General features: G+C 43.6%; 1 protein-coding gene across 2 annotated transcripts in view; it reads right to left on the reverse strand.

Moving 5' to 3' along the window:
• Window positions 1-970: 970 nt before the first annotated feature.
• The window catches only part of RGS20 (regulator of G protein signaling 20), an 85,229-nt gene continuing 67,576 nt past the window's right edge, over window positions 971-18,623 (reverse strand). For both annotated transcript variants that reach the window (XM_049633390.1, XM_049633391.1), the window contains 3 exons: window positions 9,846-9,932; window positions 5,245-5,479; window positions 971-1,975 (listed from right to left, as the gene is read on the reverse strand). In XM_049633390.1, coding sequence (XP_049489347.1) covers window positions 1,787-1,975; window positions 5,245-5,479; window positions 9,846-9,932 — 511 coding nt within the window. In that variant the 3' untranslated portion in view covers window positions 971-1,786. The remainder of the gene's footprint in view (window positions 1,976-5,244; window positions 5,480-9,845; window positions 9,933-18,623) is intronic.

Here is an 18,623-nt window from a genome sequence, read left to right on the forward strand (position 1 = left end):
GCCGGTAAGTATCCGTATAGGAAAATCCTGGAATCCTAAAGAATGGCACCCAGCACGATGGAAGTATGAATCAGGAGGTCAGGTAAGGCTTCTTGGAGGCAGTCGTGTGTGGGTAAATCTTAAAGGAATGACTGGAGTTACCTGACTGAAGGGTGGCGTTGTAGAGAGGGGTACGGGTAGCGGAGAGTATGAACGGTATGGGTGGTTATGAAGGTAAGAAGTGCCTTGTCTATAAGCATATATTCTGGGATCTAAACCGTGTGTGGGGTTGGCTAGGGAGCCGTAGCCCGACTAGAGAGGCCCTTGCTTGTACGCTGTAATGAGAATTTGGTATTTGTACTCTGGGCAATCCGGAGTTACTAAAGATTCTAAGGAGTAGAGGGAGGGTGTTGGGCAGATTTGCGTGTAAGAAAGATGTGGCATTTTGGAAGGTGGATTTGAAAGGCTGAGATCGGGGCAGGGAGACCAGTTCGGGGGCTCTCGGCAACGATGACGGCAGGTGTGAGATCAAGGGGATGGGAAGAAGGAAGAAGAGACACACGAGAAATATTGAGGAGTAAAGATGAGCCGGGCTTGGCGATTGTGTCTGCGAGGAGAAAGCAGGGAAAAGTTAGCACCTGGATAGGAGCGTAGGTGACCGGCTGGGTGATTGGGGTGGGGTTGGAGGTGGGGGGCCAGTGGGATGAGAAGTCAGAATCTGGATGAGTTTCACTCCTCTGGGATATACGAGGGGAGGTGTCCGGCCGGCAGCTGATTGTGACAGTGCTGGAGGAAATCTACACCGGGTCCTAATTTGGGAGCCATGAGCATGTTGGCAGTAATTGGAACAATGAGAAGGGGGTGGAAGACCCGGGGGACTCCTACAGATTAGTAAGGAAAGTAGTAAGCCAGAGCCTAAACCTCGCATGTAACCCTTCTTATTTAATCGGACGTTCCCAAATATCGACGTGTGAAAAAAAAAAGAGATAAAACTCTTGTGCTTTATTTTTTTAGAGTGAAAATGCCCATATTTCTTCGAATAATAAAAACGGGAATATGCTTCTTTGAAAGTTCTGTTACGAACACGACTAAGCTGTGAGTTCAAAGTCCATTCTTTAGGCTGGCAGATTGCGATGATGAAACGGTGACTTGTCAACAAAAGAATCTTCTAAGAAAACACTACTTCCCTTACGGAACAGGAGACCGACCCACCTAAGAGCACAGTTCCTTACATTAACTGGCATAGATACACATGCACCTATATGTATCTGCATACGCGTCTTCTGAGAGCGCAGTACCGTCCTTATGCGTAGTGGTGACACATCTTGGTCAGATGGGAACTGGGGTCCGGTAATGGCACTGCTAAGCAAAGCACTCAAGACAGCCCGACGGAAGGAAGGAGTCGCTAAGAAACACTTGAATGCCTTTTCTTTGGGAGGAAAGTCATCAGATACTGAACTCGGACAAAACGAAAGCAGTCCTGTTTGCTCCAGTGGACGTACATGCCCCAGGCAGTACAGTCTTCTAGTATATCCTTCGCCATTCGCGACACGCGACTGTTACTGTGCATGTAAACATACTATCTTTTTCTAAGGCGGCCGTACCCGTCGTTTTCCAAAAGTGTCACTAACGGTGGCTGCAACTGACATTGTGAATACATAGCCTTCTGTGGAAGGAAGCATCTGTTATTAAAATAGCCCGCGGATGACTCTAGCAGAAGATACTACTGTCTCTAAGTTCCCTGTACTAGACATAGTCCATGAGTTCTTTTCTTATTTTATTAATAATAAATACATTTGATAACATCCTATGCTTCGACTGATTTCTCAGATAAGGACTGAAGCAAATCTTTATAGAGGGCAGAGTTCATGAACCGGGGATACGAGTCTCTGTGCATTAAGGTGTAGATCTGAAGTTGGGCGTCATCGAATATGTGTTGGGAGGGCTCTCCCATGTTCCTGTTGATGACTTCTCTTACGCGGGAGTCCAAGCTGACCTGCCAATCGAAACAAGTAAGAGTCGTGTCAGATCAGTTTCTCTCCGGCGATCCATCCCAAACTCCCGTGGCTTTTTTTTTTTTTTTTTTAAATCCCAAACCAAACAAAGTTATCCGAAAATCTAAATTGCTGAAAGAGAAACGGAACACATAGTGAACAGGGGTTCTCTAACTTCAGCGGCATCAGAGGCCACTTGTTAAACAGATTGCGGGGCCCCACCTGCAGAGTGTCTGATTCGGTAGGTGTGGGGAAGGCCTGACGATGTGTATTTCTCACAAGTAATGCTAGTGGGGATCGCGATGCTTTAGAAAACCACATTGTCTTATTTATTAAATTATTTTGAGTTCATTTATTTTGAAGGAGAGAGAGAGAGCACACGCATAAGCTGGGGAGGGCAAGAGAGAAGGAAAGACAGAATCCAAGAGGGCTGTGCCACAGCACAGAGCCCCATGTGGGGCTCGAACCCCTACACTATGACATCAAGAGTCAGATGTTCAACTGCGCCATCCAGATGCCCCCGTTTTCCTTCTTTAAAATGTACAATGTCCTTGGAAGAAAAAAGCATGCACAAACTTACCCCTTGCTAATTTCTTAATACCATTAGGGCTAAAACCTGGAGGTCCCAGGCTGTAGCCAGCTAAGAACACAGTCACAGATTTCCAGGAATGTCCGGCCGGCTGCCGAATGGAAGCTACTCAGAGCACTGTGCGAGGGTTAAAAGCGCACAGGGCCTGTGTTTAAATCCCAGCTATGCCACCGCTTAGTTTGGGGACTTAGGCAAAGTAAACCGTGCCCTGGCGAACTCCTCCACAAAGGGGATGATGATGACGGTAGCTGGGGGGTGGGGGGATTTAATGAGAATTTATTAAAGTGCATGGAATTCAGGAAGTCCTTAGTAGATGTCGGCTCCTTCTCTGATGTCTGCCTCGTCCTAGAGAAGGCTGTCTCCTAGACCAGAGCAAGCCACTGGGCTCAGACTTTCCCCAGGCTGCAGAACTGAACTCACACATCTTCCCTGCTGCGTGAAGAACTTTTACTGGCCCCTGGCCCCCAAGCTTATTCCCGCGGCAGCCCTCAGCACGAGGCAGTCCTCTCGCAGAAGCTTCCCGAGTGTCAGGCCCGGGGGCCCGGGGGCCCAGGGGCCCAGGGGCACGGCTCCTGCCGAAGGAGGGACTTGATACATATCATTGGCTGGAAGGAAGAAGAAATCATCTGCTCTTGTTGGAGAATTAAACCGAAGTACTACAGAAACCACCGGGGACATTCTAGCTCACACACAGCTGCGGCACACGGAAATCCTTCGTTCTCTGCGGCCTCCGCACGAAGAAGGTCTCTGGGAGTGTCAGCTCGGGATGACGGAACGGACACAGACGGTTGCTTCGTGAAGGGGCCACCCAGGGTGTGACGACTCTGCCAGGTGCTGTGTTGGGGCTCTGCACCTGTCCTCCCTTGTAATCCTCCCAAACGAACAGGGACATGGTGATGTCCCCTTTGTACAGATGAGGAAACAGACGCCCAGAGAGGTGCGGAAATATACCAAAGGTTATGGAGCCACTAAACGAGAGAACCAGGGTTCAAACCCAAGTGCATCTGACCCCAAAATCTAAGCTCTTAAAAATGTCGATGCTGTTATATTTCAAGTAATAGATGCCTACTTTGGGGAAGAAAGGGTCATCTTTTCATATCCTTTTTTGCTTCACACGTTTGCTAACCAGTGTTTTGGTTCTTTGACGCTTTAAAAGTCAGTGATGAAAAATCGCATCTCAAAAAAAGGAAGCAAAATCATGACTAAATAAGAATGTGTTAGAAGCACTATATTGAAGGACGAAAATTCTCTTGCTTTTGTTAACCCAAACTGGAAATGACTTTTCTGAACTCTACATTCACACGTCTGTCAGCGGAGTAGCTCCAACTTAAAAACACAAACTTAAGCAAAGCGGAGCCCTGCTGTCTTTCTCCCAGGCATGATCCCCGTCCTGTCTGCCCGGTTTCCATGAACTATGGCCACCGTCCAGCCCGCCCAGACACGTGGGAATCGTCCAGACGCTGGGATTCACCTCAAATGAAACCCCGCCTCTCTGGTTTCCCTCCAGCTGACCCCACTATGGCCCATCGTGTCCTGTCTGCAGTAATCAGTCTGGTAGCTTCCCCCCCGCCTCTCGTCTCCTCCTGATCCACTGTGCAGCTACGCTGGTCTTTTGAAAATCCAAATTCGACGATGTTGCCAGGCTAACGTCCGAGGGCTTCCCAAGATGACCATCAGAAAACCTCAGCATGGCCCCCAGACGCTTCGATGCTCTTAGACCACCCCCTTTCCTGAACTCTCTTCCTGCTGTCTACCAGCAGCCCTAGTGGTTTGGGAGACGTGTCACGGTCAGTGTGCCAAACTAGTGACGTTCTCACAGTTCACGGGACTGCATGCTTTTACCCTTGGCACATCGAGTCCCGTCCTCTGGGATGTCTTCATCCCGTTGTGTTTCTGGTCATTTCCTTTTCACATCCTTAGTTCGTCCATGGCATCTCCTAGTTCCTGTGCCTCATTCCTGCCCCACCCCCCCGTTGATGGCTCCCTCTGCCAGCCCATGTGGCACACCAGGGACTCCCATGTCTGTCTGCCCCCTTGACCGAGCTCCTTGACAGGAGAGGCCCTGGTTTGTTGACTTGATATTCTTAGGGGCACGCAGGAGGAAAGAATGGGTGATTTTACAATTAGAGCTACAAGATACTAGGTTTTGAGATCAACCTGACCCCCTAGATTTTAGCTTTGGAGGAACAAAAACTGGGGGATGGAAACTTGATTGATTTCACTCATCTGATAATTTCTCTGCTATAAGGAAAGGACCCCCTAGGGAAAACCTACGTGGCCTCCGTATCCTATCAGTGATGCTATTTCTATTAAAATAAAAATACCTGTAAAAAAGATTTTGCTCAGAATAAGGGGATACTTTTATTTAAAGAAAAGCTTACAGGGTAGAATAGTTTTAAACGGTGTTTACAATAAAATGCACAGACTCCCCCTCCTGGAGAATCTGAGGAAAGTCATGAATGCTTTTTTTCCCAGAAAAGGGCACAAAATCTTTCACAGAGTTTAGGGGGCACTCAGAGCCCGCTTGTGAGACCACAGTCAAAGGCACCCGAATGCCATGAGTCTGGGTGCAGCGTGTTCTCTATTTTGGAGTAACTGTAACCGTGTCAGGTGACCAGACCCTGAGGGGGTTCATTTGACCAACGGCCTCCTGGGAGGAAACCTCTGGAGTAGGGTACATACCTCTTTCGGAGAAAGAATGGAAATGTAGTCTTCGTAGATTGTCCTCGCTTTCTCTTCGATAATGGTCTTATTAGCTTCCTTTTTCAGCTCCTCACACGCCATCCAGAAAAGCATATTTTCTTCACTGAATTCTGTTCGGAGGAACTCCCGGAAGGCATTCCTTCCCGCCGGGGTAAGCATTACCTTGTCGAACGACTGAGCCCAGGCGCTGACTTCTTCCAGAGTGGGGCTTGGGCTTTGGCGGAGACAGAAAGAGAAGGGCCGGGGGGACCGCGGTTACTGGTCTTCGCAATTCATCACCATCACCAGAAACGCACCTTTTCCCCAACCGAGAATGGAAATGGGCGCCTAGGAAGAGAGCGGGCGAGCTGTTCCCATTTCCTGAAGCCTCTGGCAAAAACACGTGAGTGTGAAATTGTTCTCGCTGGAGGGCATGGCCACTGCCGAAAAGCCGGGAAACCAGTCGCTAGGATCGCTGCTGAGAACGCGTGCGTTTGCACCTAGAGGAGTCCCGGCAAAGCTTTAAAATTGTAACAGTGAAGAAAAATCCTGGAAGCAGCTGACCAGAACTCTCCAGTCCCCCGCGACAGGACTAAGGCAGACCTCAGCACACTGCCTTCCGGAACAGCAACAACGGGACTGTGTCTCCTTCGTGGTTTTTAACACTGGAAAGAGACGGGGGGGGGGGGGCGCCGGGGGGGCTCAGTCGGTTGAGCGGCCGACTTTGGCTCAGGTCACGATCTCACACTCTGTGAGTTCAAGCCCCACGACGGGCTCTGTGCTGACAGCTCAGAGCCTGGAGCCTGTTTCAGATTCTGTGTCTCCCTTTCTCTCTGCCCCTCCCCTGTTCACGCTCTGTCTCTCTGTCTCAAAAATAAACGTTAAAAAAAAATATTAAAAAAAAAAAAAAAAAAGAACATGGAGAGTGAAAACTGGGGAGATTTTCTTTCCTCCAGAGAGGGTGGGTACCTGCTTCTTTGGAAATACACCTAGGAGGTGTCACTGACCCAGGACCACCAGGGCTCCTTTCATAGGTCAGGGCTTAAGCTGTGATGTCCGTTTCAACGCCCTGTCCCCACCCTGCTCTGCACTTGTTCTTAGAGAAAACCCTCCTGCCCGGTGCTTAGCTGTCACCACTCAAGGTTGTGCTTATTTTTCATTTGGTTTTGTTTTTCAGGCATTTTGTTGTTTTCCTTACTGTCTATGAGTCCAGCGATGCAAAAACTTGAGAATCATGCAAAATCTGTCGTTCTGCACCGGGGGGGGGGGGGGCCTTCCCATGACCTAGTCTGCCATGCTGCCGAAAGTTCTGTGTTCAGTTTTGAGGGGTGCGGGCTGGGTACCCAAAAATCGGATATGTAACTACTTGTCCTAGTTATTCATAGGAAACACACACTCACATATACAGAGGTTCGTGGTGTAAATTCTATGTCCCTTTCTTGAAATTGTATCTTGAAGATGGATTATAATGACCCAGCAGTGAAGCATACATAAAAGCTCAAGACCGGAGAAAATGGGTTATAGAAAGTAGTCAGCAAACAAAAAAGAACATAGATGTTCAAACCATAGTTTCGAGTTTAGTTTCTAAATTAGATTCACTGTGTATAGAAGGATCCCATTTCAATACAACTGTGTATAAATGCATCGAAAATTCCTTTGAGGATATATAGAAAAACCACTGATGGCAGCTATATCCGGAGATCGGGGCAAGGTCTACAAAAAAAGGAAGACTGGGTTTTTACTGCAAAACTTTTGTAGTGTTGGGGTTTTGTTTCCATACTGGGTAGATTTTTCATCATGAAAAAAAAGTCTTGTGTATGAAAACCTAAAGTAGCTGTCATAACTAGGAAAATTCGTTTTTTTGAAAATTTTTACCGTTTATTTTTGAGAGGGAGAGAGAGAGACAGAGTGAAAGGGGGGGGGGGGTGGTGGGCAGAGAGAGAGGGAGACACAGAGTCCAAAGCAGGCTCCAGGCTCTGAGCTGTCAGCACAGAGCCCGATGCAGGGCTCGAACCCAAGGACCATGAGATCATGAGCTCAGCCCAAATCAGATGCTTAACGAACTGAGCCACCCAGGCGCCCCTAGGAAAATTTGTTTTGAAAGAAAATGTTTTAAAAGATGTTGAAAAGGTTATTTAAAGCATAATAATTTAGAGTAATCTGCATAAAAATCTTGGAGTCTTTTCAGAAAGGTTAATCAAACTGGTGTGGCTGACTAAAGTGTGCTAACTTATGTTCCTTAAATAGGAGGATTCAAAAGATACCTTTTTACTCCTTCAATTTAAAAAACATATATTAAAGAATGACTTTGAAAAACTTAAAGGCAATCGGTAGTAGACGTTTATTTATTTATTATTTAGTTATTTATTATTTTTAAAATAGGAGAGAGCAGGGGCACCAGGCCGGCTCAGTTTGTAGAGTGTGCAACTCTCGATCTCAGGATCGTTCAGTTGGAGCCCCACATTGGGGGTGGAGCCTACTTACAAAAATAAAAATATAATAAAAATAATAAAAATATTTAAAATCAGAGGGAGCATATACTTTCCGTAGTACTGAAGAACCTAAAAGCAAAGAAGGCACAGTTCATGTAGCAAAAGCCGAAACCCAACCGAAACAAGCAGAAATTAAGGAAATAATTAGGAGGTCTTACCAGGATTCAAGGAATATGCTGGAAGATTAAGCTTACCAATCATCATCAAAACAACTGACCCACTGTAACTGGATTCTAATTCCCCATTTAGAGACAGACCGAACCTGGGCCAAAATCCGGCGTAATGCTATTTTCAGGAAGCTTACTAAGTATTTAAAAAATTAAGAACAAATAGACAGGCAAAGACATATGAGGCAAATGCAAATAATAATGTCTAAGTAGAACGGGAAACACAGGCATTAAGTTAGAAAGAGTCATTTCACGTTCTTGAATTTAATCGAGAGGAAGTAATGGCCAGCAAATATTGCGTGCTCCCAGGCTCACGACAACAGCCACAGTAAACTAGTATTATCCCCATTCCACACACAAGGAAACCGAGGCAGAGTGTGGCTAAGTGCCCGAGTTCACACTGGCAGGATGGGTACAGCCAGGCCTAGATGTGGGCATTCTGGTTCCAGAGCCTTAAAGCTTTGGTACAGAATACAACATACTAGAATACGTAAGATAAAAGTCATTTTTTAAAGTTTGTTTGTTTTAGTAATCTCTACACCCAACGTGGGGCTTGAACTCACAACCTCCCAGATCAAGAGTCACATGCTTTTCCAACTGAGCCAGCCAGGCGCCCTCGAGATAAAGGCTATTTTTAAACAAACTCATCAATTTTGCCAGATTTTAAAAAAGTTTTTATTTATTTTTTTAGTAATCTCAGCATCCAGTGTGGGGTTCAAACTCATGACCCTGAGGTCAAGAGCCTCACACGCCTCCAGCTGAGCATGCCAGGTGCCCCAAATTGTGGAATATTTTAATATGCTTCCCAGACTTTGAGAAATCTGGGTAAGGATAAAGAAGATAATGAAAAAAAAAAAAAAACCCACACACTTAAGTAACCTTTTAGGCTACTTGTTTTGTTTTCCCTTCAAAAATAAGCAATATAATACAAGACCTATTTGAACACAACTTTTAGGGTATTTGTCTAGTATCTGTAATTATACAGGCATAATACCAAGAAAACGTATTAGAACAGGGAAGTGAAAGTAAGTCAGTACAGGAATAAGAAGAGGTAATTTGGGGTGCCTGGGTGGCTTGGTCACTTAAGCATCCAGCTCTTGATTTTGGCTCGGGTCATGACCACGTGGTCATGAGTTTGAGCCCCAGGTCAGGCTCCACGCTGGCAGGGCAGAACCTGCTTGGGATTCTCTCTTTCCGTCTCTCTCTGCCCCTCTCCTGCTTTCTCTCTCTCTCAAAATAAATAGATAAACTTAAAAAAAAGAGAATTTAAAAATCTGACATCATGGAAAGTAATTTTTGTGTTTTCTTCCTGACTTTTCTTCCCCAAAATACTTAAAACAGTAATACATTAGCTTAAGTATAAATTTATAGTTAAGAAAAAAACAGACCTTTAGAACTTTCCTGAAAACCAAACGTGTGTGTCTCACTATGGTCTTTTTACATTTTTTTTTAAATGTTTATTCATTTTTTTGAGAGACACACACACAAAGCACAAATGGGGGAGGGGCAGAGAGAGAGGGAGACACAGAGTCCGAAGCAGGCCCCAGGCTCTGAGCTGTCAGCACAGAGCCCGACGCGGGGCTCGAACCCACAAACCGTGAGATCATGACCTGAGCCAAAATTGGATGCTTAACTGACTGAGCCGCCCAGGCGCCCCTCACTATGGTCTTTTTAAAAGTCTGCTTTATGAAAATAGGATAATGTCATGTTTAGTCAAGAAGCATCGATTTATATTTGTGATTAGCAGGGATGAGATTAATAACGGAACTAATTTTTCTCCCCGTCACATAATGAATTCTGCAGAGAGAAAATGTGGTGCCACATTATGATTTGATGTTATTAAGTTGCAGTTAGAGGAACTGTGTGTTACAGTGCAAAAAAATCAAAATGATAAGGCTAGCATTCTGTCAATTTGGCAAGCTAAACAATAACGAGACTTTACCTTTCTTCACAGGTTGGAAGGTCTTCTCGTCTGAGTTCATGGGAGGCCCTCCTGGGTCTCTGTTCTTCTTGGTTTCTAACAGTAAGACTGCATGAAACAGGACATTTAAATGTCACTTGAGATCATTCTGTATCAAGGAATATGTTAAAAGTTTTATTTTTAAGTAATCTCTACACCCGTGGGGCTTGAACCCACAACTCCCAAGATTAAGAGTTGTATGCTCTATTGACTGAGCCAGACATATCAAAGAGTATATTTAAAAAATTTTTTTAAATGTCTATTTATTTTTGAGAGAGAGAGAGAGAGAGAGACAGAGTGTGAGCGGGGGAGGGGCAGAGAGAGAAGGAGACACAGAGTGTGAAGCAGCCTCCAGGCTCCGAGCTGTCAGCACAGATCCCTACGTGGGGCTCGAACTCACGAACCGTGAGATCATGACCTGAGCTGAAGTTGGACCCTTAACTGACTGAGCCCCCCAGGCACCCCCTCAAAACATATATTATTAAATTTTTTTAATGTTTATTATTTGTTTTTGAAGGAGGGAGGGAGAGAGAGAGAGCACAAGTGGGGTAGGGTCAGAGAGAGAGGGAGAGACAGAATCCGAAGCAGGCTCCAGGCTCTGAGCTGTCAGCACAAAGCCTGACACGGGCTCGAACTCACGAACTGTGAAATCATGACCTGAGCTCAAGTCGGATGTTTAACTGACTGGGCCACCCAGGCGCCCCCATGAATATTTTAAAGAACTCCAGGTTACCAAGTAGAATTTCTTTCTTTTCTTGAAAAAGACTGACCCAGACTGGTTTTCTTAAAAAAACCAAAAGTATGATGCTAAAGTATTAGCAAAATCAATGATCATATTGTGGTCTACACTAATTGAGGGAGAGTTTATGTTTAGAATCGTTATTTTCATAAAAACATGTCCATTAGAAAGTAATAAAAAAGGTCAGGTTATCAGGATGTTTTGGGTTTTCATTTCATTTTTGCACCTTGAAAAAAAGTGTATGTTCTCCAGTCAAAATGGAGGTTTTAGATCTTCATAGGCACAAATACAAAAGTGTTGGAGAAAACCAGGAAAGCATACAATCAAAGTTTATTATCTTCCATGAGATTTTAAATTTCCTTATATCCTATGCATTTTTTTTGTAAATTTATTCCAGTTATTTTTGTTGTTACTGCAAATGCAATGTTCCATTCCACCTAATCTCCTAACTGGTTACTGTTTGTACATATCAACTGATATGTACTGTTTGTACATATCAACTTTCTTTTTTTTTAAGTGTTTATTTATTTTGAGCGAGAGAGCACACAAGTGGGAGAGAGGCAGAGAGAGAGAGAGAGAGGGAGAGAGAATTCCAAGCAGGCTCCGAGCTATTGGTATAGAGCCCAGCGTGTGGCTCAAACCCACGAACAGCGAGATCATGACCTGAGCCGAAGTCAACAGTCGGACGCTTCACTGACTGAGCCACCCAGGCACGCCAAGGCTCTTACTTTCTTAATAGCTTTATTGAACCATCGTTGACACATCATGAAGTTACTTGTTTAAAGTGCACAACTCAGTTGTTTGCAGCATAGTCAGAAGGTTGTGCAACCATCACTCCAGAAGGAAGCCCCCTGTAGCAACCCCTCCTCATCACCCCCCGCATCCCACGTCCCCCGGCCCTGGACATGTGCTAACCTACGTCCTGTCTCTGTAGATACACCTCTTTTGAATGATACAGCATGTTGTCTTTGGTGACTGCCTTCTTTTCACCTGGCATGTTTTTACGGTTCCTTCATGTTGTAACGGGTGTGAGCACTTCATGCCTTTTTGCAGCTTAACCACCTTCCGCTGTATGGTCATATGAAGTTTGCTATCCATCAGTCAGTTGATGAATATCTAGGTTATTTGCCCTTTTTGGCCATTATAAATAATGCCACTGCACACACATTCTGTGGATGTTTGTTTTTCTCTCTTGGGTAGATACTTAAGGATGGAAATGCTCTCATATGGTAACTCCATTTTTAACATTTTGAAGAGGTCGCAAACTCTTTTCCAAAGTAGCAGCACCATTTTACATTCCTACCGGCGATGTTGGAAGGGACCCCGTTTCTCCACATCCTTGCCAACACTTGTTACTGTCTGTGCTTTTTATTCTCGCCAGTTCAGGGGGTATGAAGCGGTATCTCATTGTGGTTTTGCTTTGCATTTTGCTAAATGGCTAATGACATGGAGTATTTTTTCATGTATCTATTAGTTATTTGTACGTCTTCTTTGGAGACCTGTGTACTCAGATCTTGTGCCTGCCTTTAACTTGGCTTGTTTTTTTAGGGGCGCCTGGGTGGCTCAGTCGGTTAAGGTCCGACTTCGGCTCAGGTCATGATCTCACGATTCTTGAGTTCGAGCCCCGCACCAGGCTCTGTGCTGGCAGCAGAGTCTGCTTCAGATCTTCTGTCCCCCTCCTCCCTCTCTGCCTCTCCCCTACTGTGTCTCTCTCTCTCTCTCAAAATAAATAAACTTAAAAATATAAATTGGTTTGTTTTTTTTATTTTGGAATTGTTAAGAGTTCTTTACATTCTGAAGGCGATCCTTTTTTACATTAATTCTGTATCTTTCTACGATTTGAATTCTTTTGTGTTTGCATCAGCTGAGCAGTCATTCTCTTGGCATTTCCGAGCGTACTCTCGTATCTTCTGCAGATGGAGAGCCTTATCACTTCTCTTCTGGTTCTTAGGCCTCAGGTTGTTTTCTCTTGCCCAGCTGCATCAACTGATACTTAAAATCCAACATTAAAACAGCAGGGGAAAACAGACATCTTCGCCTGGTTCTTGCTTTTGGGCAGGAATGCTTTTAGTTCCCTATTAATTTCAAAACGGGGGCGCTTGGCCGGCTCAGGGGCACGTGACTCTTGATCTCAGGGCTGTTGAGTTCAAGCCCCACGTTGGGGGTAGGGATGACTTAAAAATAAAATCTTTAAAACGTTTTTTCAAAATGGATTATTACCGTTATTTCAGTTTGCTTTATCTGACTATTGCCACTGTACTATCTTTTCTAGCCTCCTTATTAAATATCTTTCCTTTCCACTCTTTCTACCATTTTATAAAAGCAGTTCAGCCTATTTTCAGCACATCTGCTTTATGGATTTTCAGTAATGGCGTGTGTGTGTGCGCGCAGCTCTGTTTTTCTTTAATGCAAAGTCATCAGACGTGCAGGACGCTCCTGCCTTGTTGCTTCCACGATGCCAGTTTCAGTAAATAACGGTTTCTGAAAACAAAAACAAACTTAGGAGGCATCTGGAGGGTGTGCTGGCTGCGAGAGCATTAGTACCGCTTGACTTAGGCTTCTTTTGTTACGCAGAAAACATCACTACACAATGGGTACGAAAAATCCAGGAGGAACAGAAAGGATGAATTTGACACAAGGTTTCTAAGAGGCCCGGAAGTTATATTGTGAATTGAATGACACAGTCTTCATTTAAGCTTTGACATTTTTTCCACGTCTCATTGTTTTTAGAAGTAGGAATATATATGTGTATATATATATTTATATATATATATATATATTTTTTTTTTTTAACGTTTATTTATTTCTGAGACAGAGAGAGACAGAGCATGAGTCGGGGAGGGGCAGAGAGAGAGGGAGACTCAGAATCGGAAGCAGGCTCCAGGCTCCGAGCTGTCAGCACAGAGCCCGACGCGGGGCTTGAACTCACGGACCGTGAGATCGTGACCTGAGCCGAAGTCAGACGCTCAACCGATCCAGCCACCCAGGCGCCCCAAGAAGTAGGAATATTTCTTAATGAGATAACGTGTTCCTAAAAAAGTGAGAGGTATATTTTGCGTCAGTTTTTAAACCTGAGTTTCTTGTTAATTGTCACAGTAGAACAAGCCAAGAAAACGTTGCGGGCGGTTAAGATAGTTCCTCGCCACGTGGAAGAACTATTCAGTGAAACAAGTCCCATGGTTAGATACATTTTGGTAAATTTTTTAGTTCTGAAGAGGAAGAAATTCTTCAGTCTTCTAGACGGGGAAAAAAAAGGTTTATGTTTTAGGGATCAAGCATCTGAATGACTCCTTTCATAAAACGAAATGCCGTAAGGCCATGAAGCAGAATTCTGAGAGAATAACAAGGGCTTACAAAACATACTGACATTTACTCTTCTTAAAAATCGACTCTACTATGTATTAGCAACAGGGATAAATCGCAAGGGCATGTTGGGGGGAAAAAAAACCAAGGAGATTCAATATTGAGACAGTTGAAGTTTGCTGTGTACTTTCTTCCGTCCCATTTCACCCGTCTACTCCAGAGAGAACCAGCATCCTGAATCTGTTCTCACTCCATTCATAGCTATGCTACTCTATGTATATAAATACAAAAACATATTTCAAATTTTGCAAAGGTATTATTATACGATATGCACTGCTTTACAATCTGTCTTCTATTTTTAATTTTCCCTCCAGCACATGAATTTAAATGCCGTGTGGTATTGCACTGTAACTACACTGCAAAATATTTACCCATTTTCCTGTTCATGAACCTCATAGACATTTTCAGTTTTTGTCAAACAGATTCATGCTTCCATGAATCGTCTCATGCGTGTCTCCTTTTGCATGTGTGCAAGAGTTTTTTTTTTTAGGGTAGAGTGTTACATTTAGAAGGCTATGTATTTAGAGGCGCCTGGATGGCTCAGTCGGTTGGCTGTCCGACTTTGGCTCAGGTCATGAGCTCATGGTTTGTGGGTTCGAGCCCCGCGTCGGGCTCTGTGTTGACAGCTCAGAGCCTGGAGCCTGCTTCAGATTCTCTGTCTCTCCCTTTCTCTCTGCCCCTCCCCTGCTTGCTCTCTCTCAAAAGTAAATAAACATAAAAAAAAAATTAGAAGGCTGTGTGTTTAACTTTCATATATCTGATCCTTGTTTGTAGGAGCACAAGTGGATTATGTTTCCTGTTTTATTTCATTTGCTTATTTTCTTTATGGTCATTATGTTCTTATTTGTCTCCTGAAGTTCTTTCTTTATGTGCTCTAGGTTTAATTTCTTTCTTTGTTAAATCTATTGTAATTATCTTCTCCCAGGATGTTCTATCTGTTCATTTTATTTCTGATGTATTTTGTTAAACACATTTTAAAAACTGTTTTATCCAAATATAATTCATACACCATACAACCCCCAATTTCAGTGGTACCAGTCAGTGGTTTTAGTTTATTAATACAATTGTGCAGCCATCACCATGGTTTTAGAACAGTTCATCATCACTGTTAAATGAAGCTCTGTATACATCAGCACTAACTCCCATCTCCCCTAGTCCTCGGCAACTGCTAATCTACTTTCTGTCTCTGTTCTGGACATTTCACATAAATGGAATCATACAGTAAGTGGTCTTTTGTTTCTGGCTCCTTTCACCTAGAATCATCTTTTCAAGATTTATCCGTGTTTTAGCAGTTTTAATACTTTATGCCTTTGACGGTCAAATCCCATTCCACTGTATGGATATACACCACGCTTTGTTTATCCATTCGTTAGTTGATGGACATTTAGATTGCTTCCGGTTTGGGGCTAGTATTAATCACACTGCTATAAATATTCGTGTACAAGTCTTTGTGGGAAATAGATTTTTATTTCTCTTGTTAGGCACATTTTAACCTTTTAATGTGGCCAACTTAATGGATCTTTTAAAAAAGTAATTCTTCCCAGTGCCCAGATCACAAAGATATTATCCTATATTTTACTCTCGGCCTCTCACCTTTAGGCCTGTAACCATCTGGATGAGGTGATCTTGTTTTTTTTTTGGGGGGTAGGGAGAGACTGATTTTGTACGTGATGCAATATAGGAATATGAGTCTATTTTTGTGGATTTGGATACCAGGTAGGGTGACCAACTTTCCTGGTTTGTCTGGACTCGTGGGTTTTCTGGGACGTAGGGCTTTTCACTGCTAAAACCGAGACATCTCAGGCAACTGGGTTAAGCTGGTCACCCTAATACCAAGTATCTTGGGGTTTGCTGAATAGTTTATTCTCTCTTTTGTCAAAACCACTTTTGTCCTATGTTTGTAGTTTTCTGTATTTCTTTTGTTGTCTTCCACTGGTGTGGAAACTACATGTTGTACTTCTGACTAATGAAGAATACCATTAATTTGGGAAGAAAATGTAACTTTGGTCTAAGTTACTTGGTTTGTCTACCATGCACATGAGATTATTTGTTTATGACTTTGGATTTATACTTTTTTTTTTTTTAATATGTGAAATTTATTGTCAAATTGGTTTCCATACAACACCCAGTTGGAATTATACTTTTTATTGTTTGTTCATTTATTTTGGGAGAGAGAGAGTGCGAGCAGGGCAGGGACGGAGAAAAGAGAAAGAGAGAGAATCCCAAGCAGGCTCTGCACCGTCAGTGCAGAACCCAGTGTGGGGCTCGAACTCACGAACCGCAAGATCATGACTTGAACTGAAATCAAGAGTCAGACACTTAGCCGACTCGAGCCACCCAGGTGCCCCTGTATTGACACTTTTAAACACACAATTAAAGATGACATTTTATAGCTATATTTGATCAGTCTTGTGTCCATCATTGTTACTTGTTTCCCATGACTACCCTCTGGGTTCACTTTTTCTTCCTGACGTATATCCTTCCTTATTTCTTTTAGGGAAGGTCTGAAGGTAGTTGGCTCTCTAGGCCTTTGTAGTCTGAAAATGTCTTATGTTATCCACACTCTTGAATCATAGTTTGACTGACTTTTTCATTACTTTTCTTCCATTCTTTGAAGACACTGCTCTTATATTATTTTAGTCAAAGTTATAATTAACATACAGTGTTGTATCAGTTTCAGGTGCACAACTGAACAATTCAACACTGTTTCTCATTGCTCTGTTGTCTGTTAAGCACACACACAATATGTGCTACGGAAGCGTTGGCTAGGGCGATGATGCCTATGTACGGCTTTATGATTTATTTGCCGTGGCCGGTGCCAGTAGAAGCCTACTCTGGGACCTGTGGCCACCCGCTGTGTCTACTCCATCAGTCCCATACATTGTTCAGGCCATGGTCTCAGCCTTCCGTGTCCCTCTAAAGCAGCAGAGAAGGGAGGGGTGACGGGGTAAGTGGGAGTCTCACCCACACCAGGATATCCCTGCACGTCTCTCGCACAATCAATTTAATTAGCTCACTGAAACTGATTAGCAGAGTGAAGGCTGGAAGGTGGGGCCTAAACGTAGTCCCTTCACCATTGGCGGGTATCCTCCCTGGATACCCACGTGTGGAGGGTGTGCCACACGTGCTTCTCCTCCGGTTTCCAGCCGAGTCCTTTAGACGCCCCTCGGGGCTGAAGCCTTGGCTTGACCAAGCCAGACCGCTCGGCTCCTGCCAGCCCCATCTCCCCCCATATTCCCACCTGCTGTATAGACCAACCACCCACCACCATGGTTCCATCAGTCCTTGGAGTGTCGTGTTGCCGGCTCCCATCTACCAGATCGGAACTTCCTGGAAGTTAATGCCGGCCCAAATCAAGCAAGAGATCAAACTCTCCTGGACGTTTAATTTCAGCCTCCACTGGCTTTACCCCAATTATAACGGTCCTGTCACTGTTCTCGATCAGTTACACTGTCACCTGGTCATCTTCTCCACTGGGGAGCGAGGTCTTGGCTCAACATAAATTTACAATAACTTAATTTCCAATAATTTTAATTGCCTAAAGTCAGGCACACATTTGGTGGGCAATAAGCACTCTTCATAGTCACGATTTCAGAAATGCCACCTAAAGTTCCTCAATTTCTAGGTGTAAATTATATACACTCCTCTAGAACTTTAACAGGGACTCAAATGGTCAAGGATATTTTATATTCAAGTTGCGTCTCTCTCTTTTTAAGCAAACGCTGTGTATCTTCCTGTACCAGTAAGTTAGCTTGTGTTTTTACATTTTTCTCTCTGTTAAGCATAGATTTTGACATTTCTCTTTATTAAAAATTGAAGTTGATAAAAGAGAAGCAGAAGATAAAAATCCATGCTGTCTCTACTTAACCTTTTAGACCCACCGTGACTTCGAACACTTCTACCAAGCCTTTATTACCAAGTAGAGTGCCTGAGTTCATTCCTTTCTAACCATCTAGTTACTGTTTTTGCCCCCAAACTAATATTTTATCACCAACCGCCTTAGATTATTCTTTAGTTGTTTAACACACTAAACTGATTTCAGGGATTTGAATAGAAAGTCCCTTAAAAGCTAGGATACGTGGCCCCTTTGTGTGTGTGTGTGTGTGTGTGTATGCACATGTGTGCATGTGTGTATGTATGTGTATATGTGCGTATGTGTGTGTGTGTATGTGTGTGTGGCTCTGTGTGTGGATGTGTCTGTCTCTGTGTATGTGTGTGTATGTTTATATGCATGTATGTGTGTACATGTATGCATATGTGTATGTATGTGCATGTCTCTGTGTATATGTGTCTCTGTATGTGTGTACATGTATGTATATATGTATGTGCATGTGTATGTGTATATGTGTGTCTCTGTGTATATATGTGTATGTGTCTGCATGTATACATGTATGTGCATACACGTGTGCATATATGTGCGTGTGTTTATGTGTCTCTGGGTATGTGTGAGTGTGCATGTGTCTCTGTGTACGTGTATATATGTGTGTCTGTGCGTATATATGTGTGTATATGTCTGTGTATGTATGTATGTGCATATGTGTATGTGTATATGTGTCTGTATGTGTATCTCTGTGTGTATGTGTATGCATATGTGTGTGTCTCTATACATGAGTGTGTGTATGTGTCTCTGTCCGTATATATATGTGTATGTGTGTGTA

The sequence above is a fragment of the Panthera uncia genome, chromosome F2 (assembly GCF_023721935.1).
Source record: "Panthera uncia isolate 11264 chromosome F2, Puncia_PCG_1.0, whole genome shotgun sequence".
NCBI classification, from domain to species: Eukaryota; Metazoa; Chordata; class Mammalia; order Carnivora; family Felidae; genus Panthera; species Panthera uncia.